The sequence below is a fragment of the Bombina bombina genome, chromosome 2 (assembly GCF_027579735.1).
Source record: "Bombina bombina isolate aBomBom1 chromosome 2, aBomBom1.pri, whole genome shotgun sequence".
NCBI classification, from domain to species: domain Eukaryota; kingdom Metazoa; phylum Chordata; class Amphibia; order Anura; family Bombinatoridae; genus Bombina; species Bombina bombina.
This window is the reverse complement of record NC_069500.1, coordinates 827,012,098-827,038,066: the sequence shown is the minus strand read 5'-3', so window position 1 is coordinate 827,038,066 and position 25,969 is coordinate 827,012,098. Positions and strand designations below refer to the sequence as shown.

Sequence of the window (25,969 nt, the reverse complement as noted above, 5' to 3'; positions counted from 1 at the left end):
ACATGTTAAACAGGCTTAAACTTGTCAACAATGCACAAAAAACGTTTTAAAATAAAACCGTTACTGTCACTTTAAATTTCAAACAGAAAACACTTTATTACTGAATATGTGAAAAAGTATGAAGGAATTGTTCAAAAATTACCAAATTTTCACCACAGTGTCTTAAAGCCTTAAAAGTATTGCACACCAAATTTCAGAGCTTTAACCCTTAAAATAACGGAACCGGAGCCGTTTTTCAATTTAACCCCTATACAGTCCCAGATACAGTCTTTGCTAAGACCCAACCAAGCCCTGAGGGGAATAAGATACCAAATGACGCCTTCTAAAAGCTTTTTCAGAGATTCTTAGATCCACACACATGCATCTGCATGCCCTGTTCTCAAAAAAACAACTGCGCATTAATGGCGCGAAAATGAGGCTCAGTCTATGACTAGAAAGGCCCCCTGACTGAAAAAGGTGTCCAATACAGTGCCTGCCGTTTTATAAACGTTCCCCAAGATTATAAATGTCAATTGTTAGCCTAAATTTGAATAATATGCACAAATAAAGCAATCGATTTAGCCCATAAAAATGTCTACCAGTTTTTTAGCCCATAATAAGCCCTTTATTCTGTTTGTTTTTGACTAAGAAAATGGCTTACCGGTCCCCATGAGGGGAAATGACAGCCTTCCAGCATTACACAGTCTTGTTAGAAATATGGCTAGTCATACCTTAAGCAGAAAAGTCTGCTAACCGTTTCCCCCAACTGAAGTTACTTCATCTCAACAGTCCTATGTGGAAACAGCAACCGATTTTAGTTACTGTCTGCTAAAATCATCTTCCTCTTACAAACAGAAATCTTCATCCTTTTCTGTTTCAGAGTAAATAGTACATACCAGCACTATTTTAAAATAACAAACACTTGATAGAAGAATAAAAACTACATTTAAACACCAAAAAACTCTTAACCATCTCCGTGGAGATGTTGCCTGTGCAACGGCAAAGAGAATGACTGGGGTGGGCGGAGCCTAGGAGGGATCATGTGACCAGCTTTGCTGGGACTCTTTGCCATTTCCTGTTGGGGAAGAGAATATCCCACAAGTAAGGATGACGCCGTGGACCGGACACACCAATGTTGGAGAAAACCTGCACGCCATTCCCCCTCTGAAGTTACCTCACTCCTCAGAACATGTGAGAACGGCAGTGGATCTTAGTTACTTCTGCTAAGATCATAGAAATCACAGTCAGATTCTTCTTCTAATGCTGCCTGAGATGAAACAGTACACTCCGGTACCATTTAAAAATAACAAACTTTTGATTGAAGTTAAAAAAACTAACTATAATACACCACTCTCCTCTTACTACCTCCATCTTTGTTGAGAGTTGCAAGAGAATGACTGGATATGGCAGTTAGGGGAGGAGCTATATAGCAGCTCTGCTGTGGGTGATCCTCTTGCAACTTCTTGTTGGGAAGGAGAATATCCCACAAGTAATGGATGATCCGTGGACTGGATACACTTAACAAGAGAAAACTTATATAAAAGCATGTGATCAAGGGGCTGTTTTTAGTGACTTAGAAACACAGAAATTTAGAGGCTTAAATGTTATAAAGTATATTCATATAACCATGTTTTTTGTGCAAAGTTGGGGAATGGGTAGTAAAGGCATTATCTATCTTTTTAAAGAACAACAATTTATGTGTAGAATGTCCCTTTAACTGTGATATTTGATATTTAATTCATTCTAGTCAAAATTTAGTTTCCAAATAATAGTGTCCATATCTCCTGATGTAGCAGACTATTTAATACTTTTTATATCAATTAAATAATATCGATAGCTCGTTTTATACTTTATTAAAGGGACATGGAACCCAAAATGTTTAGTTCATGATTCAGATAGAGAATACAATTTTAAACAACTTTCCAATTTACTTCTATTATTTAATTTGCTTCCTTCTCTTCTTATCCTTTGCTAAAAGGTTTATCTAGGTAATCTCAGGAGCAGCAAAGAACCTAGCTGCTGATTGGTGGCTGCATATATATATATACTGATTGTCATTGGTCCACACATGTGTTCAGTTAGAAAACAGTAGTGCATTGCTGCTCCTTCAACAACTGATACCAAGAGAACGAAACAAATTACATAAGTAAATTAGAAAGTTGTTTAAAATTGTATTCTCTATCAGAATAATGAAAGAAAATGTTTATGTTTCATGTCCCTTTAACATTGTAACAAATCAGTTATATATTTGATCATAATTGAGCCCTTTATACTGCATAATTATATTTGTTGTGTCTAAAATATATTACACCTGTTAGAACTTAGTTATTCATTTGTTTTAAATATTAATATTTATACACATCTCAATGTTTATTATCAGTCCAATTCTTGCATTGAGAACATATTTCTATCTAGCATTTAGTGTTTAAAAGGGACATGAAACTCAACAAAATTATTTCATGATTTAGATAGAGCACACAATTTTTTAAAAACATTTTCCCAATATACTTCTATGATCAAATTTGCTTAATTCTCTTGGTATCCTTTGTTGAAGGAGTAGCAGTGCATTACTTGGAGCTAAACACATCATGTGAGCCAATTACTAAAGGAATAAAAGTGCAACCACCAATCGCCAGCTAGCTACCAATAGTGGTATTGCTGCTCCTAAGCCTACCTAGCAATAAAGGATACCAAGAGAAAGAAGCAAAATTACATAACAGACGTAAAATAGGAAAGTTGTTTAAAATTGTATGCCTTATTTAAATCATGAAATAAATTTTGCCTTTCATGTTACTTTAGTTGAAATAATTTTTATTGTGGGACACACAAGAAAACACAAAGAGTCTTCGTACATTACATATTAATCATCACAAGGAGATCCACCTTCCCTCCCCTTCCTGACGGAGGGCTTTTCCTCTCAATGTCCTTTATAGTTGCGTTGCCATGACGTCCAAAAGGGGGACTTTTCTAATTGTACCTATATCAGTTCTTAGGTTAGTCCAGGAAGATCTGCTGATCAGTGTGTCCAAATACCTAAACGGAGGTTTCTCGAGAGAGAGAGAGGCGAACACAATGTCCAGAGAAAAAACTTTGAAAGATCTTTTCCTTTGATATCCCCTCTCCTCATAACTCTCATATCTATCATCTAAACCTCTTTTTCCTCACCTAAAAATTAGAACATTAAACTTCAAACAATTTAACACAAAAAACAAAAAAACGACCTGAATAACTTGCCTGCCTCCTTAATCTTCTTACTGCAGATCCAGGAAAGGAGCCCCCAGTCTCATTATCAAACACAGGTCTTTACGTTGAGTCAATGTCTCATGTCCTCCTTTTTGACTGTCTACGTTATGTGGTGTCCAAGTGTCTTATGACTATAGCCGAGATCTATTAAAGGGACAGTAAACCTTAAAAATAATGTTATATAATTCTGCACATAGTGCAGAATTATATAACATTATTTAGGTGCTATAGCCATAAAAGCATTTTTTACAGTTTAATTTGCTAAAATACAGCGCTTTTACAGACCCGCTCTCTGCTGAGCGGGTCTGTTATTTTTAGTCAGCGCATCAGGCCAGCTGTATAGTCACAGCCTGGCCCGACCGCGCCATAGCACTAAGTGCAGCTCGCTCCTGTGACAGGAGCGAGCTGCACTTAGTCTTATGGCGCGGTCGGGCCGGGCTGTGACTATACAGCTGGCCCGATGCGCTGACTAAAAATAACAGACCCGCTCAGCAGAGAGCGGGTCTGTAAAAGCGCCGTATTTTAGCAAATTAAACTGTAAAAAATGCTTTTATGGCTATAGCACCTAAATAATGTTATATAATTCTGCACTAAAGTCCCTTCAGTATCCAATAGTTCCATACTTTTAAAAATCGTTCATGGTTAGCTTGTATGAGAGATGCTGATTCAGACATCTTATAGGTAGTTTTGATCTTTGCTATTACCTCCCCCCATGTGGGTATGAATATATGTTCCTGTCTCCACGCACCCCCTGTAACAGTTTTTACTACCATTTGGAGTATAATGTGATGTGACTATCGGAGTGAGATACCACCGAAAGGTGGATTTAATGCAATTTTCTTTAAAATCTGCACTTAGTCCCTTCCCAGCTACCTGAAAGACTGCCTCCCATTCTTCTTTTGTTCGTGTCTTATTAATGTCTCGTTCCCATTTCTCCATTAGTGGAGTTTTAGAAGTAGACCTGGCCTGCTGTATCGCTATATATATGTGGGAAATTAGCTTTTTATTTCTGACATTGGAACTAGAGTAACGCTCTAGTATCGTCAAACTCTGCCTAGGGTTTTGGGGTATAGCCTTTGTGATGGCTGATGCTATTTGTAGATATAAAATCCAGTGTAATTTTTCAGGTGCTAACTTCTCCTGTATTTGTAGATATGTAGCCATCTTACCTTTGTGTAGGAAATTAGCTACCCTATAAAGCCCTTTATTTTCCCACTTTCCTATTTGTGAGTGAAAGTCTGAGCTTATAATTGTTCTAACTGGTCTCATCAACGAGTCGGTCAGAAGCAGTTGGAGAGACGTCGATAGTGAGTTCCATAGAGACATCTCCTCTGTAAGTCTCGAGGTCTGTTTGTCCCTTGGTGTTTGCCCCGCATGTTCCCACAGGATGTCATCTGGATGTTTACATCCTGACAACAGGGTCTCCCCTCGTACCCACACCAAATCATTTGGTGTTTTACCAAATAAAAGTTGTCTGTGCTAATCTCGCCGCTTGGTAATAGTTTAGTAATTTTGGGACCCCCACCCCTCCAAGTTGTCTATGTTGTAGTAATATATGGGAAGGGATTCTAGCTTTTTTATTGCCCCTTAGAAAACCTACCAAGTCAGTCTGTAATTTATTAAGTTCTAGTGAGGGGATTTTGATTGGCAGGGCTCGAAAAAGATACAGCAATCTTGGCAGAATGTTCATTTTAATAGCCGATAAACGACCATACCAAGAAAACCCGCACGTCCTCCAGGAGTTTATATCCTTCCTAATTGTCTTATACAGAGGGGTATAATTCAGTTTATATAGTTCTGTAACATCACTTGAGATTCTGATTCCTAAATACTTTCATGTTACTTTAAAGGGACACTGAACCCAAATTTTTTTCTTTCATGATTCAGATCGAGCATGCTATTTTAAACAACTTTCTAATTTACTCCTATTATCAATTTTTCTTCATTCTCTTGCTATCTTTATTTGAAAAGCAAGAATGTAAGTTTAGAAGCCGGCCCATTTTTGGTTCACAACCTGGGTTGTCCTTGCCGATTGGACAATAAACAAGTGCTGTCCATGGCTGGCTCCTTAGCTTAGATGCCTTATTTTTAAAATAAAGAAAGCAAGAGAACGAAGAAAAATTAATAGGAGTAAATTAGAAAGTTGCTTAAAAATGCATGCTCTATCGTGAAAGAAAAAAAAATTGGTTCAGTGTCCCTTTAACATGCCTTTAAAATACTAAAACGTAAGACAGCAAACCTTTTGATAACACAGGTGAATCTACTCTCTAAATCATAAAATAAAAATACAGAGATTTAGAATTCAGAAGCACCACAATCATCCCATTTATTGCAAAAAGTATTTTATTAAAGAAAGTTTTACATTACAAAAAAATAAAACTCTTCATACTGTTACACCCAGCCGGGCCCTGTAGACGTAAATAGATTCAGATTATAGGTTAAACATTTGTTTCTTTTAAAATAAAATATATATCTATATATGTATTTTTTACCTTTCATTTTTTTTTTTTCCTTTAATTTTATTTCCTGAAAAAAAAATACTACAAATTGTTCTACCAGAGGAGAGGCAATAAAAAAATAGATCTAAATACAAAACAAAAGAGCTAAAGAAATATCACAATAACAATACACAGGTGGAAATGGAGGTGTTAAGCATTTGACCTTTTACCCTTCTATTGTCAGGAGGCTCTATACCATGAGTCTAACAGCAAAGGGGCTAAGTTACCACAAACGCTCCTAATAATGAACACAAGGCAATGTATAAGGTTTTACAGTCTTTTCCATTAATATTACATCCCTTTAGCCAAAATTATACCATCTAAATTGGGGAGAAAAGGGTGCCAGTGTGCCCTATGTGAAGATATCAATAACCGGTACAGTGTTGAAAGATTTGTCCACATCACCAATATGCCCATTCAAGCTGTATAAAATTCATCCTAGAACAGGGCTTGTTAATTCCACTATGACCGAGACATCAAACCTGGAACATGCCTGCTTGCTATCCTACACAGATTAGGGTAGAAGACAGGTGCAGTTTTAAAAGAAATTGAAACCCATACAATTTTAAGCAACATTATAATTTACGCCTATTATCAATTTTTCTTCGTTCTCTTGGTATCTTAGGAGCCGGACCATTTTTGGTTCAGCACCTGGGAAGCGCTTGCGGATTGGAGGCTACCAAAAATGGTCTGGCTCCTAAGCTTCCATTCCTGCTTTTTCAAATAAAGATACCAAGAGAATGAAGAAAAACTGATAATAGGAGTAAATTAGAAATAAATAGTTTGAGAAGAGCTAAATAAGCTTAAGACACAATTTATATGACACAATTTATTTAAACACAATTTATTTAAACACAATTTATTTAAACACAATGTGCTATCTGATAAAATACATCAAACCTTATTTTGATCTAAAATATAAAAAAACAGAAATCCATTACTACACTATATTTAAAATGAATTAGATAAAATCTATATTCAGAGTGCGCACTCCACATTAAAACACATAAAATGCTTCAGATAATAGACACAATTATATAGTAGTATAATACTCTCTCTTCACACAACACAATCACTTATATTCCCCTTAGAGATCACGTGTCCTATATTGGCCAATAGGAGACTTGGATTGACGTTGCTATTCAATTCAATGACATCGGAAGGCAAGTTAACCCAGATCATAGAAGTCGAGGGCCAAAGCAGGGGCGAGAGCAAATGGAGTAAAAGGCACAGCAAAAGAATCAGTGTTTATATGACCGAAGTACAACAGCAAAAATTGTGAGTAAGGACTGATAATCTGTTCATAAGTTTTCGGGAACAGCAACAGTATATAATGTATATAAAGCACTTTATATTGTGACATTCATATTTGGATACAATTAAGAAGATAAACCGTTACAATGTCATTGAATTGAATAGCAACGTCAATCCAAGTCTCCTATTGGCCAATATAAGACACGTGATCTCTAAGGGGAATATAAGTGATTGTGTTGTGTGAAGAGAGAGTATTATACTACTATATAATTGTGTCTATTATCTGAAGCATTTTATGTGTTTTAATGTAGAGTGCGCACTCTGAATATAGATTTTATCTAATTCATTTTAAATATAGTGTAGTAATGGATTTCTGTTTTTTTATATTTTAGATCAAAATAAGGTTTGATGTATTTTATCAGATAGCACATAGTGTTTAAATAAATTGTGTTTAAATAAATTGTGTCATAAGCTTATTTAGTGCTTCTCAAACTAATTTATTCATATGAGATTTAACTGTAACACAGGTACAGTGTATTGAGAAGCTTGACACCTTTCTTTCCCGATACCGTGATTATATATTTTTATAAGCATAAATTAGAAAGTTGCTTAAAATTGCATGCTTTGATTCATGAAAGAAAAAAAATTGGGTTTCATATCCCTTTAAGGGGACTAACATTGTCTTGGGTGCTGCAAGGTTACCCCTTTTTTGTCTTCACTTCCCTTAGACCAGGGGTTTTCAAACGTCTTCAGACCTCCCTAACAGGACAGATTTTCAGGATATCTGAACTAGAGCACAGGTGAAATAATCAGATACCATGGTTATTAACCTGCTCTCACCCAAGGTAATCCTGAAAATCTGGCCTGCTAGGGAGGCCTGAGGACAGGTTTTGAAAACCCCTGCCTTAGACAAGGGGTGAAGCACATCTTGGTAGTTGTCCCACCTCCCCATTTGATCATTAACTGCATATGCCTTGTGACAACCACAAGATTGAACAACCTAATGTATGGTGTTCACATATAGAGCAGCCCCTTACATGCAATGCCTTTCTGCCATAATGGTGTAGCAGCCAGGCCATATTATCTCCCTCATTCTTTCTATCAAAGCCAAGAGATTCCCTCTCAATTGAAACATACAAATCAAGAGTGCAAATCTTGACATTGAATAGCAGGTAAGTGTTTTTAGGCAAGTAAGACCCCGTGTTTGGCAGCTAATGGTTTAAAGAGGTTGTTGGGGACAAGTCTCATCTGAGGGTTGTAGCAATAAACAATGTGCTGTTGCTCTCTCTTACATTGGTAGCCTAAGTTTTTTTTTTTTAAACTGCTTTTGATCTTTAGGTCAAACCCTGCCCTACATATTAAATGGACCAAAGCTACAGATGTCTAAAACTGATTACCAATGGGAAATTTAAAACAGATTTAGTAGTGCGTTAAAGATAATTAGTGGATGCTTAGCATCTAATAAAAGGTGCTTAATACAAATATGGAGAATTTTAAAATATTACTTTTAAATATATGTTATCCTCTTACACTGCCTTGTATTCACAATCCACAAAAGTCAACCCCCACCCCCAGACAAAACATTTCTAGCACAGTTAAAAAAAAAAATAATGCATCAGTTTTATTTGTCCCTATTTAATCATTGTAATAAAACATAAAAAGTGCAACTCTTATTTCTTACAGTTTATTTAATCCTCTTTAAAATGGAATACTGCTTGAGATTAAAATTGGAAGTGGAGTGTGAACCATTTATGATCTTTCAGTATATTTAAAAAATAAAAAAAAATAAGGAGGGTGGGAAGAGGGGGAAAAAATGTTCTGTAAACATCTGAAGCAATCACATTACCCTTGTAAGTTTACTGGTTATCATACACTAACACAGGAATTATCTCCCCATGTCTCATCCATTATGTAATCCTTGTTGGAGGTGTATGTTGCCACCCTTGACGAGTTAAATATTAATTAAAATAAAGTTGCTTTAAAAACATTATACAATTAAAATTAAGGTGGAACCCAGAATCTTTGAGGGGTCGGGCAAAGCTGCCCCCGTTTTTCTGGTACTAGTGTTTGTGGCTAGGAAAAGATGCGGATGGCCTGGGTAGCTGGGGCATGACAGGCTGGACACTCTGGCAGTACCCGCTCACAAATCCGAATGGCACATTCCATGCAAAAGAGGTTGTGCCCACAGGGCACCAGAGCTGCAATAACCTCACTTTCAAAGCATACCACACACTCCCGTCCAGTCTTGCGCTGACCCTCTGAACTACAAGAATCTGTGGGTGAGCCTGATGCCACAGAAGAGCTGCCAGGAAGAGAGGAAGACGATGAATAGCCTGTGCTGCTGGTAAAGGAGGATAGAGAGCCCTGGGTTGGCAGCCAGGAAAGACCATTAATAGGGTCACTGTGTATACGGCGTGCTAGTGGGTGTTCCAGGCCTACACTAGCCTCTGGCAGAGTGGGAGACAGCCGTGGTGTGGCACTACCACTCAGAGCGCTGTTCCTCCTCTGTGGTGGGCATCCAGTGAAGGTCTGCAACTGTCCAGTGTGGGTCTCATAGGGTGACCAAACGGCAGTGGGTGCATTCAGATCTAGTGCCAAAAAATCAAAGCCAAATTCACAGTCCTCTGTACCCATGGTAGGTGGTACATTGTGGGGATCTCCTCCAAGTGCAAAGCCACCTCCAGGAGCTGGCCCAAAGGGGCTGACTGGGCTTTGTTCCCTGTTATAGTATGGACTCTCTACAGATGAACTACCTAAGCTCTCACTTCTTGTACCCCCAGATCCACGTCTTGGAGCTAGCACCTTGGTCCACAGGCTGGGTGTAACTCCACCCTGAAGGTCCATACAAACATCAGTGCCATTGGAGTGGAAATCATTGTCTGTACGGATGTCCACTAGAGACCCTGTTCTAACTGTGATATGAGCCTCTATTTCTTCCCGTGCCCGGTCCACATTCTCAGGCATTCCAGTAACCTCAAAAATTGGTTCTTTATCCCGGCTAGGTGTTACAATGTAGGTGTGGGTACTTTGCTGGATTCTCTTGATAGTAGCTCCTTTAGGTCCCACCACCAATCCTACGACTCGGTATGGAACACGGACCTGAATGGTAGTTTGACCTGGCAAGTTGGGGGGTCCCTGGGTAACTCCTGGAAGCCCACTGGCTTTATTACGGGTGGCTCTTATAATAGAAAAGTGTTCAGCGGCTGCAAGAATCTCTCGTTTGGCCATTTCCACATCCTCTTTCCTTCCAGTCACAATAAACATAGGTTCTTCTCCACGCATAGGGGTCTTAATGTATGTGTTTGTCTTTGCTCTGAGTGCTTTGATTTTGCAACCTGTGGAAAGATAGTTAAGAAAATTAAGAATATAATTGTTTCTGATCATCTTATGCATATACAACTATTGGATTACTAGTGCACAAAATACATCATTTAAATGATTGTGTAAAATCCAAGAAAATTAGATTTTTGAAAACAGCATACATAAGCAAAAATAGTGCTGGCATAGATAGCATACCATTTTAAAATGTCTTCTATACAATAAAGAATTAGATTGTTACATTGATATTAAAGGGACATTAAACTAAACAAAAAAAAACTAAAATGTAGTGTATACACACACACACACACACACACACATTTATATATCACACACACACATACACACATTTATGCTTACCTGATAAATTACAAAGGAAAAGCCAAGGTGCAGAGGTGTCTGAAGTTTATAATAATCAACAACCTGTCTAAAAGAACAGGGCGGGCCGTGGACTCATCGTGTCTAAAAAGAAACAAAATTCATCAGGTAAGCATAAATTTTCTTTTCTTTTTAAAGACACAATGAGTCCACGGATCATCTTCATTACTTATGGGATACAATACCCAAGCTAGAGGACACAGATGATACGGGAGGGACAAGACAGGGAACCTAAACGGAAGGAACCACTGCTTGAAGAACCTTTCTCCCAAAAGCAGCCTCAGCCGAGGCAAAAGTATCAAATTTATAGAATTTCGAAAAAGTTTGAAGAGAGGACCAAGAGGAGGCTGCTGTCCTGAAGAGAGGACCCTGTCGGGAGGCTGCTGTCCAGCAGTCTCATATGCAAAACGGATGATACTCCTCAGCCAAAAAGAAAGAGGTAGCCGTAGCTTTCTGACCTCTACGTTTCCCAGAGAAAATTACAAACAAAGAAGAGTACTGACGAAAGTCCTTATTCGCTTGTAAGTAAAAGTTTAAAGCAGGAACGACGTCCAAATTGTGCAAAAGACGTTCTTTCTGAGAAGAAGGATTAGGACACAAGGAAGGAACAACAATTTCCTGATTAATGTTCCTGTCTGAAACAACCTTAGGAAGAAAACCTAGTTTAGTACGTAAAACTACCTTATCTGAATGGAAAATAAGGTAAGGCAAAGTGTATTGCAACGCCGAGAGCTCAGACACTCTACGAGCTGAAGAAATAGCAACAAGAAATAAAACTTTCCAAGATTAACTTAATATCTAAGGAATGCATAGGCTCAAACGGAGCCCCTTGAAGAACTTTGAGAACTAAATTCAAACTCCATGGAGGAGTAACTGGATTGAACACAGGCCTGATCCTAACCAGGGCCTGACAAAATGATTGTACATCTGGGACCTCTGCCAGGTGTTTGTGTAACAAAACAGATAAGGCAGATATTTGACCCTTTAGGGAACTTGTCGATAAAACCTTCTCCAAACCTTCTTGGAGAAAAGATAAAATTCTGGGAAACCTAACTCTACTCCATGAGTAGCCCTTGGATTCACACCAATAGAGATATTTACGCCATATCTTATGGTAAATCTTTCTAGTTACAGGCTTGGATAAGATTAAGCGTTCAATCTCCAAGCAGTCAGCTTCACAGAAACTAGATTTGGGTGAAGGAAAGGCCCTTGAATGAGAAGGTCCTTCCTCAACGGAAGTCTCCAAGGTGGTAGGGATGACCTGTCCACCAGATCTGCATACCAAATCCTGTGAGGCCAAGCAGGAGCAATGAGGATCACCGATGCCGTCTCCTGCTTGATTCGAGCATCTATCAGTTCTGCCTGGGGATCCCTGGACCTCGACCCGTTTCTTGGGAGCTTGGCATTCTGAAGAGATGCCATGAGATCTAACTCCGGCCGACCCCATTTGAGAATCAGGTTGGAGAACACTTCCGGATGGAGTTCCCACTCTCTCGGATGAAAAGTCTGACCGCTCAGGAAGTCCGCCTCCCAGTTGTCCAGTCCTGGGATGTGGATCGCCGACAGATGGCAAGAATGGGCCTCCGCCCACCGGATTATCTTGGCTACCTCGGTCATCGCTAAGGAACTCCTCGTTACTCCCTGATGATTGATGTAAGCCACTGGCATTATGTTGTCCGACTGGAATCTGATAAACTGGGCCGAAGCCAACTGAGGCTAGGCCAGAAGAGCATTGAAGATCGCTCTTAGTTCCAGGATGTTTATAGGAAAAACAGACTCTGCCTGAGTCCATACTCCCTGAGCCTTTAGGTAACCCCAGAAAGCTCCCCACCCTAGAAGGCTGGCATCTGTTGTCACAATCACCCAGGACGGTCTGCGAAAGCAGGTTCCCTGGGATAGATGATCCAGAGACAACCACCACTGTTGAGAGTCCCTCGTCTCCTGTTCCAGGGTTATTCGAGGAGACAAGTCTGCATAATCTCCATTCCACTGCCTGAGCATGTTTAACTGCAAAGGCCTGAGGTCGAACCGAGCAAACGGGATGATGTCCATTGTCGCCACCATCAGTCCGATTACTTCCATGCACCTTGCCACTGACGGACGAGGAATGGACTGAAGGTCTCGACAGGTATCTAGAATCTTTGATTTCCTGACCTCTGTCAGAAAAATCCACAGATATAGAATCGATTAGAGTTCCCAAGAAAGTCACCCTTGTCTTCGGAATTAAGGAACTCTTTTCCATATTTACCTTCCACCCGTGAGTTCTCAGGAAGGATAGCACAACATCTTGCTTGTTGACAAGATGGCGCCTGGATTAGAATATCGTCCAGATAAAGTGCCAACGCAATGCCCCACAGTCTTAGAACCGCCAGCAGAGACCCCAGAACCTTTGTGAAAATTCTGGGTACCGTGGCCAGACCGAAAGGAAGAGCCACGAACTGAAAGTATTTGTCCAGAAAGCAAACCTCAGGAACCTGTGATGATCTCTGTGGATAGGAACATGTAGATAAGCATCCTTTACATCCACTGTCGTCATAAATTGACCCTCCTGGATCAATGGAAGAATGGTACGAATAGTTTCCATCTTGAATGACGGAACTTTGAGAAACTTGTTTAGACTCTTGAGGTCTAAGATAGGTCTGAAGGTTCCTTCCTTTTTGGGAACTACAAACCGATTTGAATAAAAACCCTGTCCCTGTTCCTGTACTGGAACAGGAATAATCACTCCCAGGGAGGAGAGGTCTCTTACACAATGTAAGAACGCCTCTTTTTATCTGGTTTGCAGATAATCTTGAGAGAAGAAATCTTCCTCAGGGAGGAAAATTTTTGAACTACAGTTTGTATCCCGGAGACACTATTTTTATTGCCCAGGGATCCTTAACGTCCCAAACCCAAGCCTGAACGTAGGAAAGTCTGCCCCCTACCAGATCCGGGCCCGGATCGCGTGCATGCCCTTCATGCCGTTTTGGATTCAACAGCAGGCTTCTTGGATTGTTTACCCTTGTTCAAAGACTGGTTGGGTCTCCAAGTAGGCTTAGATTGTTCTGGTTTAGAGGAGGAAGAGAAAGAATTTCCCTTGAAATTTCGAAAGGAACGAAAATTACTCTGTCGTCCTTTGTTTGTTTCTCTTATCCTGAGGAAGATGACCCTTACCTCCCGTGATATCAGAGATAATTTCTGTCAGGCCAGGTCCAAACAAGGTCTTCCCCTTGTAAGGAATCGCTAGAAGCTTAGACTTGGATGACACGTCCGCAGACCAAGGTTTTAACCATAAGGCTCTGCAGGCTAGGATAGAGAACTCTTAGCTGCCAATTTAGTAATTTGCAGAGAAGCGTCCGTAATAAAAGCATTAGCTAACATCAGAGCTTTAATCCTATCTTGTATCTCCTCTAAGGAAGTCTCAGTCTTGAGAGACTCAGACAGAGCATCAAACCAATAAGCTGCTGCACTAGTGACAGTAGCAATGCACGCAGCCGGCTGCAATAGCAGACCTTGGTGAACATAAATCTTTAAGTAGACCCTCCAACTTCTTGCTTATGGGGTCTTTAAAAGCACAAACTATCCTCAATGCGAATAGTAGTTCGCTTGGCTAAGGAGGAAATAGCCCCTTCCACCTTAGGAACCGTTTGCCAAGCTTCCCTGACAGCGTCGGCTATAGGAAACATCTTCTTGAAAATAGAAGATGGGGAGAAGGGAATACCTGGTCTCTCCCATTCCTTAGAAACGATCTCTGAAGCTCCCTTAGGCACTGGAAAAACATCTGAGTAAGAAGGAACTTCAAAATATCTGTCCAATTTACTTCGCAGGGGCGACCACTACTGAGGAGTCACAGTCGTCTAACTTAACCAAAACCTCCCTGAGTAACAGGCGGAGGTGTTCTATTTTAAACCTGAAAGAGACAACCTCTGAATCAGTCAAAGGCAATGAACTCAGAGTCTGAAATTTCGCCTTCTTATAGAACCTCTATACCCTCCATCTCAGTTCCCTGGGAGGGTACAGCCGAGATTGCCACCATGGCATCAGAAACCTCACTGACAACATGGTTGTCTTTCCTCTTACGTTTGCCTTGTAGCATAGGAAAAGCAGAGAACGCATCAGAAATTGTGGAAGACATAAGCGCAGCTATGTCTTTTTTAAAGGTAACTCCAGCAGGCGCTAGAGCAGAAGTACAGGGCACTGTGTGCGGGCGTTAAAGTTTGGGACGCTTGGAGAGAAAGCTGCGGCCTACTCTGAATCTCGTCATTAGACTCCTGAGAAGCATCCGCTTGTGAAAAATTTTGTTCATGAAAAATCTTCTCTCTAACTTAAAGCCCTCTGAATACACGAGGGACAAAAAGGAATTGGTGGTTCCACATTGGTATCCAAACACATGGAGCAAGTAACATTTTGCACGGCTCCTATATCCATGCTGAAGCACAGTAGAATAACAATGTAATAAAACTTTACTTTTACACACACACAAAAAAAAATCTTATTACAATAAACCGTTACTGGCCCTTTAAAATTAAAATTTTTTACTGCAGGGAGAAAAAAAAGTGTCCCAAAAACAAACAAAATTTAAACAGATTAATTTAACTCAAATAATTTTGCATGTCTGAAAAAGTTACTGTGTCTTTAAATTTTAAACGGAAACTATTTTCCTGTCTGCAGAGAAAAACGTATCCTCAATTAAATAAAATTCAGACACCACTACGCCTCAGCAGCTCTGCTGAGACGCCTACCTGCCAACCGGTTTCACTGCTATATCCCCAGCGATGCAGATAAGGGCTCTATAGCGCTAAAAAAAACGCTTGCTCTAATGAAAAGACCATGCGGTTCTAGTGCGATGCTTATTCTCTCTCAACTGACACAGATAACCCAGAACAGCTCCGTACACCAGACGAGGCTGAAAACTGCGCAGCGTAATTAGCAAGCTCGCGAAAACGATAGCCCCGCCCATCGTGGGCGTTAGTAAATACACACAACCCGACCGGCTTCACTTCGTTAAAATAACCGATAGTGAAAAAAATAAGCTTAACTCCCAGCCCCAGTGCCTGTACTTAACTTACGGTCAAGAAAAACATAATTTATGCTTACCTGATAAATTCCTTTCTTCTGTTGTGTGATCAGTCCACGGGTCATCATTACTTCTGGGATATAACTCCTCCCCAACAGGAAATGCAAGAGGATTCACCCAGCAGAGCTGCATATAGCTCCTCCCCTCTACGTCACTCCCAGTCATTCGACCAAGAATCAACGAGAAAGGAGAAACCAAGGGTGAAGTGGTGACTGGAGTATAATTTAAAAGATATTTACCTGCCTTAAAAAACAGGGCGGGCCGTGGACTGATCACACAACAGAAGAAAGGAATTTATCAGGTAAGCATAAATTATGTTTTCTTCTGTTATGTGTGATCAGTCCACGGGTCATCATTACTTCTGGGATACCAATACCAAAGCAAAAGTACACGGATGACGGGAGGGATAGGCAGACTCATTATACAGAAGGAACCACTGCCTGAAGAACCTTTCTCCCAAAAATAGCCTCCGAAGAAGCAAAAGTGTCAAATTTGTAAAATTTGGAAAAAGTATGAAGCGAAGACCAAGTTGCAGCCTTGCAAATCTGTTCAACAGAGGCCTCATTCTTAAAGGCCCAAGTGGAAGCCACAGCTCTAGTAGAATGAGCTGTAATTCTTTCAGGAGGCTGCTGTCCAGCAGTCTCATAGGCTAAACGAATTATGCTACGAAGCCAGAAGGAGAGAGAGGTAGCCGAAGCCTTATGACCTCTCCTCTGACCAGAGTACACGACAAACAGGGAAGACGTTTGTCGAAAATCCTTAGTTGCCTGCAAGTAGAACTTGAGGGCACGAACTACATCCAGATTGTGTAGAAGACGTTCCTTCTTTGAAGAAGGATTCGGGCACAGGGAAGGCACCACGATCTCTTGATTGATGTTCCTGTTAGTGACTACCTTAGGTAAGAACCCAGGTTTTGTACGCAGAACTACCTTATCTGAATGAAAAATCAAATAAGGAGAATCACAATGTAAAGCTGATAACTCAGAGACTCTCCGAGCCGAAGAAATAGCCATTAAAAATAACACTTTCCAAGATAACAACTTTATATCAATGGAATGAAGGGGTTCAAACGGAACTCCTTGTAGAACGTTAAGAACAAGGTTTAAACTCCATGGCGGAGCAACAGTTTTAAACACAGGCTTGATCCTAGCTAAAGCCTGACAAAAGGCCTGGACGTCTGGATTTTCTGACAGACGCCTGTGTAACAAGATGGACAGAGCTGAGATCTGTCCCTTTAATGAGCTAGCCGATAAACCCTTTTCTAAACCTTCTTGTAGAAAAGACAATATCCTAGGAATCCTAACCTTACTCCAGGAGTAACCCTTGGATTCGCACCAGTATAGGTATTTACGCCATATCTTGTGGTAAATCCTTCTGGTAACAGGCTTCCTAGCCTGTATCAGGGTATCAATAACCGACTCAGAAAAACCACGTTTTGATAAAATCAAGCGTTCAATTTCCAAGCAGTCAGCTTCAGAGAAGTTAGATTTTGATGTTTGAATGGACCCTGTATCAGAAGGTCCTGTCTTAGAGGTAGAGACCAAGGCGGACAGGATGACATGTCCACTAGATCTGCATACCAAGTCCTGCGTGGCCATGCAGGCGCTATTAGAATCACTGATGCTCTCTCCTGTTTGATTTTGGCAATCAATCGAGGAAGCAGCGGGAAGGGTGGAAACACATAAGCCATCCCGAAGTTCCAAGGTGCTGTCAAAGCATCTATCAGAACCGCTCCCGGATCCCTGGATCTGGACCCGTAGCGAGGAAGTTTGGCGTTCTGGCGAGACGCCATGAGATCTATCTCTGGTTTGCCCCAACGTCGAAGTATTTGGGCAAAGACCTCCGGATGAAGTTCCCACTCCCCCGGATGAAAAGTCTGGCGACTCAAGAAATCCGCCTCCCAGTTCTCCACTCCCGGGATGTGGATTGCTGACAGGTGGCAAGAGTGAGACTCTGCCCAGCGAATTATCTTTGATACTTCCATCATTGCTAGGGAGCTTCTTGTCCCTCCTTGATGGTTGATGTAAGCTACAGTCATGATGTTGTCCGACTGAAACCTGATGAACCCCCGAGTTTTTAACTGGGGCCAAGCCAGAAGGGCATTGAGAACTGCTCTCAATTCCAGAATGTTTATTGGCAGGAGACTTTCCTCCTGACTCCATTGTCCCTGAGCCTTCAGAGAATTCCAGACAGCGCCCCAACCTAGTAGGCTGGCGTCTGTTGTTACAATTGTCCAGTCCGGCCTGCTGAATGGCATCCCCCTGGACAGATGTGGCCGAGAAAGCCACCATAGAAGAGAGTTTCTGGTCTCTTGATCCAGATTCAGAGTAGGGGACAAGTCTGAGTAATCCCCATTCCACTGACTCAGCATGCACAATTGCAGCGGTCTGAGATGTAGACGTGCAAAGGGTACTATGTCCATTGCTGCTACCATTAAGCCGATCACCTCCATGCATTGAGCTACTGACGGGAGTTGAATGGAATGAAGGACACGGCATGCATTTAGAAGCTTTGTTAATCTGTCTTCTGTCAGATAAATCTTCATTTCTACAGAATCTATAAGAGTCCCCAAGAATGGAACTCTTGTGAGAGGAAAGAGAGAACTTTTCTTTTCGTTCACTTTCCATCCATGCGACCTTAGAAATGCCAGAACTAACTCTGTATGAGACTTGGCAGTTTGAAAGCTTGAAGCTTGTATCAGAATGTCGTCTAGGTACGGAGCTACCGAAATTCCTCGCGGTCTTAGTACCGCCAGAAGGGCACCCAGAACCTTTGTGAAGATTCTTGGAGCCGTAGCCAATCCGAATGGAAGAGCTACAAACTGGTAATGCCTGTCTAAGAAGGCAAACCTTAGATACCGGTAATGATCTTTGTGAATCGGTATGTGAAGGTTAGCATCCTTTAAGTCCACTGTGGTCATGTACTGACCCTTTTGGATCATGGGTAAGATTGTCCGAATAGTTTCCATTTTGAACGATGGAACTCTTAGGAATTTGTTTAGGATCTTTAAATCCAAGATTGGCCTGAAAGTTCCCTCTTTTTTGGGAACCACAAACAGGTTTGAGTAAAACCCTTGTCCTTGTTCCGACCGCGGAACCGGATGGATCACTCCCATTAATAACAGATCTTGTACACAGCGTAGAAACGCTTCTTTCTTTATCTGGTTTGTTGACAACCTTGACAGATGAAATCTCCCTCTTGGGGGAGAGAATTTGAAGTCTAGGAGGTATCCCTGAGATATGATCTCTAGCGCCCAGGGATCCTGAACATCTCTTGCCCAAGCCTGGGCGAAGAGAGAGAGTCTGCCCCCCACTAGATCCGGTCCCGGATCGGGGGCCCTCGGTTCATGCTGTCTTTGGGGCAGCAGCAGGTTTCCTGGTCTGCTTGCCCTTGTTCCAGGACTGGTTAGGTTTCCAGCCTTGTCTGTAACGAGCAACAGCTCCTTCCTGTTTTGGTGCAGTGGAAGTTGGTGCTGCTCCTGCTTTGAAATTCCGAAAGGGACGAAAATTAGACTGTCTAGCCTTAGCCTTGGCTTTGTCTTGAGGCAGGGCGTGGCCCTTACCTCCTGTAATGTCAGCGATAATTTCTTTCAAACCGGGCCCAAATAAAGTTTGCCCCTTGAAAGGTATATTAAGTAATTTGGACTTAGAAGTTACATCAGCTGACCAGGATTTTAGCCACAGCGCCCTACGTGCCTGAATGGCGAATCCTGAGTTCTTAGCCGTAAGTTTGGTTAAATGTACTACGGCCTCCGAAATGAATGAATTAGCTAGTTTAAGGACTCTAAGCCTGTCCGTAATGTCGTCCAGCGTAGCTGAACTAAGGTTCTCTTCCAGAGACTCAATCCAAAATGCTGCCGCAGCCGTAATCGGCGCGATGCATGCAAGGGGTTGCAATATAAAACCTTGTTGAACAAACATTTTCTTAAGGTAACCCTCTAACTTTTTATCCATTGGATCTGAAAAAGCACAGCTATCCTCCACCGGGATAGTGGTACGCTTAGCTAAAGTAGAAACTGCTCCCTCCACCTTAGGGACCGTTTGCCATAAGTCCCGTGTGGTGGCGTCTATTGGAAACATCTTTCTAAATATTGGAGGGGGTGAGAACGGCACACCGGGTCTATCCCACTCCTTAGTAACAATTTCAGTTAGTCTCTTAGGTATAGGAAAAACGTCAGTACTCGCCGGTACCGCAAAGTATTTATCCAACCTAATCCCACTCCTTAGCTAGTAATACACGGAGGTTCTCCAATTTAAATTTAAAATTTGAAATATCTGAATCCAATCTGTTTGGATCAGAACCGTCACCCACAGAATGAAGCTCTCCGTCCTCATGCTCTGCAAGCTGTGACGCAGTATCAGACATGGCCCTAGTATTATCAGCGCACTCTGTTCTCACCCCAGAGTGATCACGCTTGCCTCTTAGTTCTGGTAATTTAGCCAAAACTTCAGTCATAACAGTAGCCATATCTTGTAATGTTATCTGTAATGGCCGCCCAGATGTACTAGGCGCCACAATATCACGCACCTCCCGGGCGGGAGATGCAGGTACTGACACGTGAGGCGAGTTAGTCGGCATAACTCTCCCCTCGCTGTTTGGTGAAATTTGTTCAATTCGTACAGATTGGCTTTTATTTAAAGTAGCATCAATACAGTTAGTACATAAATTTCTATTGGGCTCCACCTTGGCATTGGAACAAATGACACAGGTATCTTCCTCTGAATCAGACATGTTTAACACACTAGCAATAAACTTGCAACTTGGTTACAATCTTATTTAACAAAAATGTACTGTGCCTCAAAGAAGCACTAAACGATTAAATGACAGTTGAAATAATGAACTGAAAAACAGTTATAGCATCAATCCTTAAAAACAACACAACTTTTAGCAAAGGTTTGTTCCCCTTAGTAAAGTAACAATAATTAAATTTGAAACATAAAAATTACAGAGCAACGTTTTTTAATCACAGTCAATATATAAGTCTCACAGCTCTGCTGAGAGAATCTACCTCCCTCCAAAGAAGTTTGAAGACCCCTGAGTTCTGTTAGAGATGAACCGGATCATGCAGGAAATACAAGAGTAGCTGACTGGAAATTTTTGATGCGTAGCAAAGAGCGCCAAAAAACGGCCCCTCCCCCTCACCCACAGCAGTGAGAGAGAAACGAAACTGTCACAATTTAAAACAAGCAACTGCCAAGTGGAAAAATAATGCCCAAACATTTATTCACTCAGTACCTCAGAAAATGCAAACGATTCTACATTCCAGCAAAAACGTTTAACATAATAAATACCTATTCAAAGGTTTAATGTACTTTTAACAGAGTAATTCCAGTGAAATACCATCCCCAGAATACTGAAGTGTAGAGTATACATACATGTCATTATAACGGTATGGCAGGATTTTCTCATCAATTCCATTCAGAAAATAAAAACTGCTACATACCTCAATGCAGATTCATCTGCCCGCTGTCCCCTGATCTGAAGCTTTTACCTCCCTCAGATGGCCGAGAAACAGCAATATGATCTTAACTACTCCGGTTAAAATCATAGTAAAAACTCTGGTAGATTCTTCTTCAAACTCTGCCAGAGAGGCAATAACACGCTCCGGTGCTATTGTAAAATAACAAACTTTTGATTGAAGTTATAAAAACTAAGTATAATCACCATAGTCCTCTCACACATCCTATCTAGTCGTTGGGTGCAAGAGAATGACTGGGAGTGACGTAGAGGGGAGGAGCTATATGCAGCTCTGCTGGGTGAATCCTCTTGCATTTCCTGTTGGGGAGGAGTTATATCCCAGAAGTAATGATGACCCGTGGACTGATCACACATAACAGAAGAAACAACCCTCCATACACAAAGCATGATGTCCCAACATAAAGAGCCCATATTTCTGAGCCTTATGTGTTAAATGTGTCTTATTAAAGTGCCCACTTTCCTATGAGTCTTTGTTATCCTCCCAGAATAAAAAGTCAGCACTTACCTTAATGCTGTCCGACAGCAGGACAGTCCAGCAGTTTAAGAAGTCCTTTCCCTCCCATAGCCCTGTGGAAAATGATAAAGCCTGAGTAAGATTGCTTAGGCCATCAGGATAAGGGCAGCATAAATGTATGGGAGGCGCAGTGAGAATTATGTCCCACAAGTTCCCATTGCATTAAAGCCACCAAAAGCTCTACTGAAGAGACTGATATGGACTACGGCTACACCCTAGAACAAAGCAGCACAATCTTGCACTACTTTAAAAATAATAAACTTTTGATAGAAGAATCTTTTCTAACACCTAACTTTACCTCTTCCTAGCACTAACGTAGGCAAAGAGAAAGACTGGAGTGGGAGGGAAGGGAGGAGCTATTTAACAGCTCCGCTGTGGTGCTCTTTGTCTCCTCCTGCTGACCAGGTGGTGAATATCCCATAAGTAATGAAGATGATCCGTGGACTCATCGTGTCTTTAAAAAGAGATATATACACACAAACACACACCAGTTGTTTTGGAATTAATTTCACTAACATTAATGGATTTGAGAATACTAAAACTTACTATTCAAACTAGATGGTTAAAAGCTATCTATATTCAAAAAGTTCTTGTTTCTCTTGGGAAGTTCCTTAAATAAAGTATTTTTATTTCTATAAAAACTTTGGTGCTGTAATATTATTGCTAATGTTTTATTATATACATTTTTTTAAATTTTGAAAGAAAAAAAAAATTAAAGCTTTAATATGCCATAACCATGTGTTTAAATCATGCAAATGAGTTAAACATATTTAAAGTTAGCTCTGAAGCTCACTGTAAACCCTGAGATGAAGACAGGCAAGTGGGCCAATCATAAGCAGCATACGTGCTTAACTGCCAATCAACAGCCATGTTTAACTATGCAGCAGAAGTGCACTGCTGCGTTACAACTGACTTTAACTATGTTTTTAACTTCTTTGCAAGGGTTGAACACAGTTTTGCCCAAGCATTCCTGCAATAAGAAAATGCTCTATTAAAACTGAAATTAAAAGTATCTGGACATCATCCAAACAACAGATGAGACAATAAGCAACAAGTCCTTTATCATACGGATATTGTAATTCAAGGCCTCATATTTAAGACAATTATAAGCGCCAAGCAACACATACTGAAATGACAGAAACATGAAAATCAATACTGCCTTCAAGTGGTTAATACATTAAAGCCCATCTATATTTTTGATATTAAAATACAAAATGGACAAAATAATAACAAAAGTATCTTAAGGCAGAGCTACCATCACATCTATATAAAAATGATGCATACAAAAACAAAAAAAAAGGAAATTTATGCTTACATGATAAATTTATTTATTTTACGATATGACGAGTCGACGGATTTCATCCTTAGTTGTGGGATTAAACCTCCTGCGAGCAGGAAGTGGCAAAGAGCACCACAGCAGAACTGTATATATAGCCCCTCCCTTCCCTCCCCCTCCAGTCATTCGACCAAAGTTAGGAAGAGAAAGGAAAAGCCAAAGGTGCAGAAGTGACTGAAGTTTAATAAAAATAAGTACATACCCGTCTTAGAAATGACAGGGTGGGCCGTAGACTCGTCATATCGTAAAAGAAATAAATTTATCAGGTAAGCATAAATTTCCTTTTCTTTTACAAGATATGACGAGTCCACGGATTTCATCCTTACTTGTGGGATACAATACCAAAGCTACAGGACACGGATGAAAGGGAGGGACAATACAGGAACCTTAACGGAAGGCACCACTGCTTGAAGAACCTTTCTCCCAAAACCAGCCTTAGAAGAAACAAAAGTATCAAATTTGTAAAATTTGGAAAAAGTGTGAAAAGACGACCAAGTTGCAGCCTTGCAAATCTGTTCAACAGAAGCATCGTTTTTTTAAATGCCCATGAGGAAGCCACAGCCCTAGTAGAACGAGCCGTAATCCTTTCCGGAGGCTGCTGTCCAGCAGTCTCATATGCCAGGCGGATGATATTCTTCAGCCAAAAAGAAAGGAGGGGTAGTCGTAGCTTTCTGACCCCTACGCTTTCCAGAAAAAAACAACAAATAATGAAGATGATTGACAAAATTCTTTAGTCGGCTGCAAGTAAAACTTCAGGGCACGGACCACGCCCAAGTTATGCAACAGACGCTCCTTTTTAGAAGAAGGATTAGGACATAATGAAGGAACAACAATTTCCTGATTAATATTCTTATTAGAAACAACCTTAGGAAGGAAGCCAAGTTTGGTACGTAAAACCACCTTATCAGAATCACATTGTAATGCTGAAAGCTCAGAAACTCTACGAGCAGAAGAAATAGCAACCAAAAATAAAACTTTCCAAGATAACAACTTAATATCTATGGAATGCATGGGTTCAAACGTAACCCCTTGAAGAAAATTAAGAACTACATTCAAACTCCAGGGTGGAGCAATTGGTCTAAACACAGGCTTGATTCTGATCAGAGCCTGACAAAAAGACTGAACGTCTGGAACATCTGCCAAACGTTTGTGAAGCAAAATTGACAAAGCAGAGATTTGTCCCTTTAAGGAACTCGCTGATGACCCTTTCTCCAATCCTTCTTGGAGAAAAGACAGAATCCTGGGAATCCTAACTCTACTCCATGAGTAACCCTTGGATTCGCACCAATAAAGATATTTGCACCATATCTTATGGTAGATATTTCTAGTAACAGGCTTACGTGCCTGAATCAAAGTATCAATGACCGAATCAGAGAACCCCCGCTTAGATAAAATCAAGCGTTCAATCTCCAAGCAGTCAGTTGCAGAGAAACTAGATTTGGGTGTTGGAAGGGTCCCTGAATGAGAAGGTCCTGCCTCAATGGAAGCTTCCACGGTGGCAGAGAGGACATGTCCACTAGATCGGCATACCAAGTCTTGCGAGGCCATGCAGGCGCGTTTAGAATTCCTGAAGCCCTCTCCTGTTTGATCCGAGCAATCACCCGGGGAAGGCAAGCAAACGGTGGAAACACATAAGCTAGGCTGAACGACTAAGGCACTGCCAAGGCATCTATCAGATCGGCCTGAGGATCCCTTGATCTGGATTCGTATCTTGGGAGCTTGGCATTCTGACGAGACATCATCAGATCCAACTCCGGTCTGCCCCATCTCAGAATCAGGGTGGCAAATACCTCCGGATGGAGTTCCCACTCCCCCAGATGGAACGTCTGTCTGCTTAAAAAGTCCGCTTCCCAGTTGTCCACTCCTGGGATGTAGATTGCTGACAGATAACAAGAGTGAGTCTCCGCCCACTGAATTATCTTGAATACTTCTGTCATCGCTAAGGAACTTCTTGTTCCTCCCTGATGTTGTCCGACTGAAAGCGGATGAATCTGGCCGAAGCCAACTGAGGCCACGCCTGAAGCGCATTGAATATTGCTCTCAATTCCAGAATATTGATTGGAAGAAGAGACTCCGTCCGAGTCCACACACCCTGAGCCTTCAGGGAATTCCAGACTGCACCCCAACCTAGTAGGCTGACGTCCGTTGTCACTATCACCCATGAGGGTCTGCGGAAGCACGTCCCTTCGGACAGATGATCCGGTGACAACCACCAAAGAAGAGAAAAAAAAAAAAAAAGAGTTTTTTGTCGCCTGATCCAGATCTATCTGAGGAGACAAATTTGCATAATCTCCATTCCACTGCCTGAGCATGCTCAGTTGTAGTGGTCTTAGATGAAAACGAGCAAACGTAATGATGTCCATTGCCGCCACCATCAATCCAATTACCTCCATGCTCTGAGCCACTGATGGCCGAGGATTGGACTGAAGGGCTTGGCATGTATTCAGAATCTTTGACTTTGACCTCCGTCAAGAAAATTTTCATAGATATGGAATCTATTAGAGTTCCCAAGAAGGGAACCCTTGTCTGTGGAATTAATTAACTCTTTTCTAGATTCACCTTCCACCCGTGAGTCCTCAGAAAAGGACAGAACCATGTCTGTATGAGATTTTGCCAGATGGTAAGACGGCGCCTGGATCAGAATATCGTCCAGATAAGGCGCCACTGCAATGCCCCGCGGTCTGAGAACCGCCAGAAGAGACCCTAGAACCTTTGTGAAGATCCTGGGTGCTGTGGCCAACCCGAAGGGAAGAGCCACAAACTGAAAATGTTTGTCCAGAAAGGCAAACCTTAGGAAATGGTGATGATCCTTGTGGATAGGAATATGAAGATATGCATTCTTCAAGTCCACGGTAGTCATATATTGACCCTCCTGGATCAACGGTAGAATTGTTCGAATAGTCTCCATCTTGAAG

At 41.2% G+C, this 25,969-nt stretch overlaps 1 protein-coding gene across 1 annotated transcript in view; it reads right to left on the bottom strand.

Moving 5' to 3' along the window:
• Positions 1-8,642: 8,642 nt before the first annotated feature.
• The window catches only part of MEX3D (mex-3 RNA binding family member D), a 52,028-nt gene continuing 34,701 nt past the window's right edge, over positions 8,643-25,969 (bottom strand). Inside the window, exon 2 of the mRNA XM_053703103.1 lies at positions 8,643-10,309. Within this exon, the coding sequence (XP_053559078.1) occupies positions 9,048-10,256 (1,209 nt within the window). The 5' untranslated portion in view covers positions 10,257-10,309 and the 3' untranslated portion in view covers positions 8,643-9,047. The remainder of the gene's footprint in view (positions 10,310-25,969) is intronic.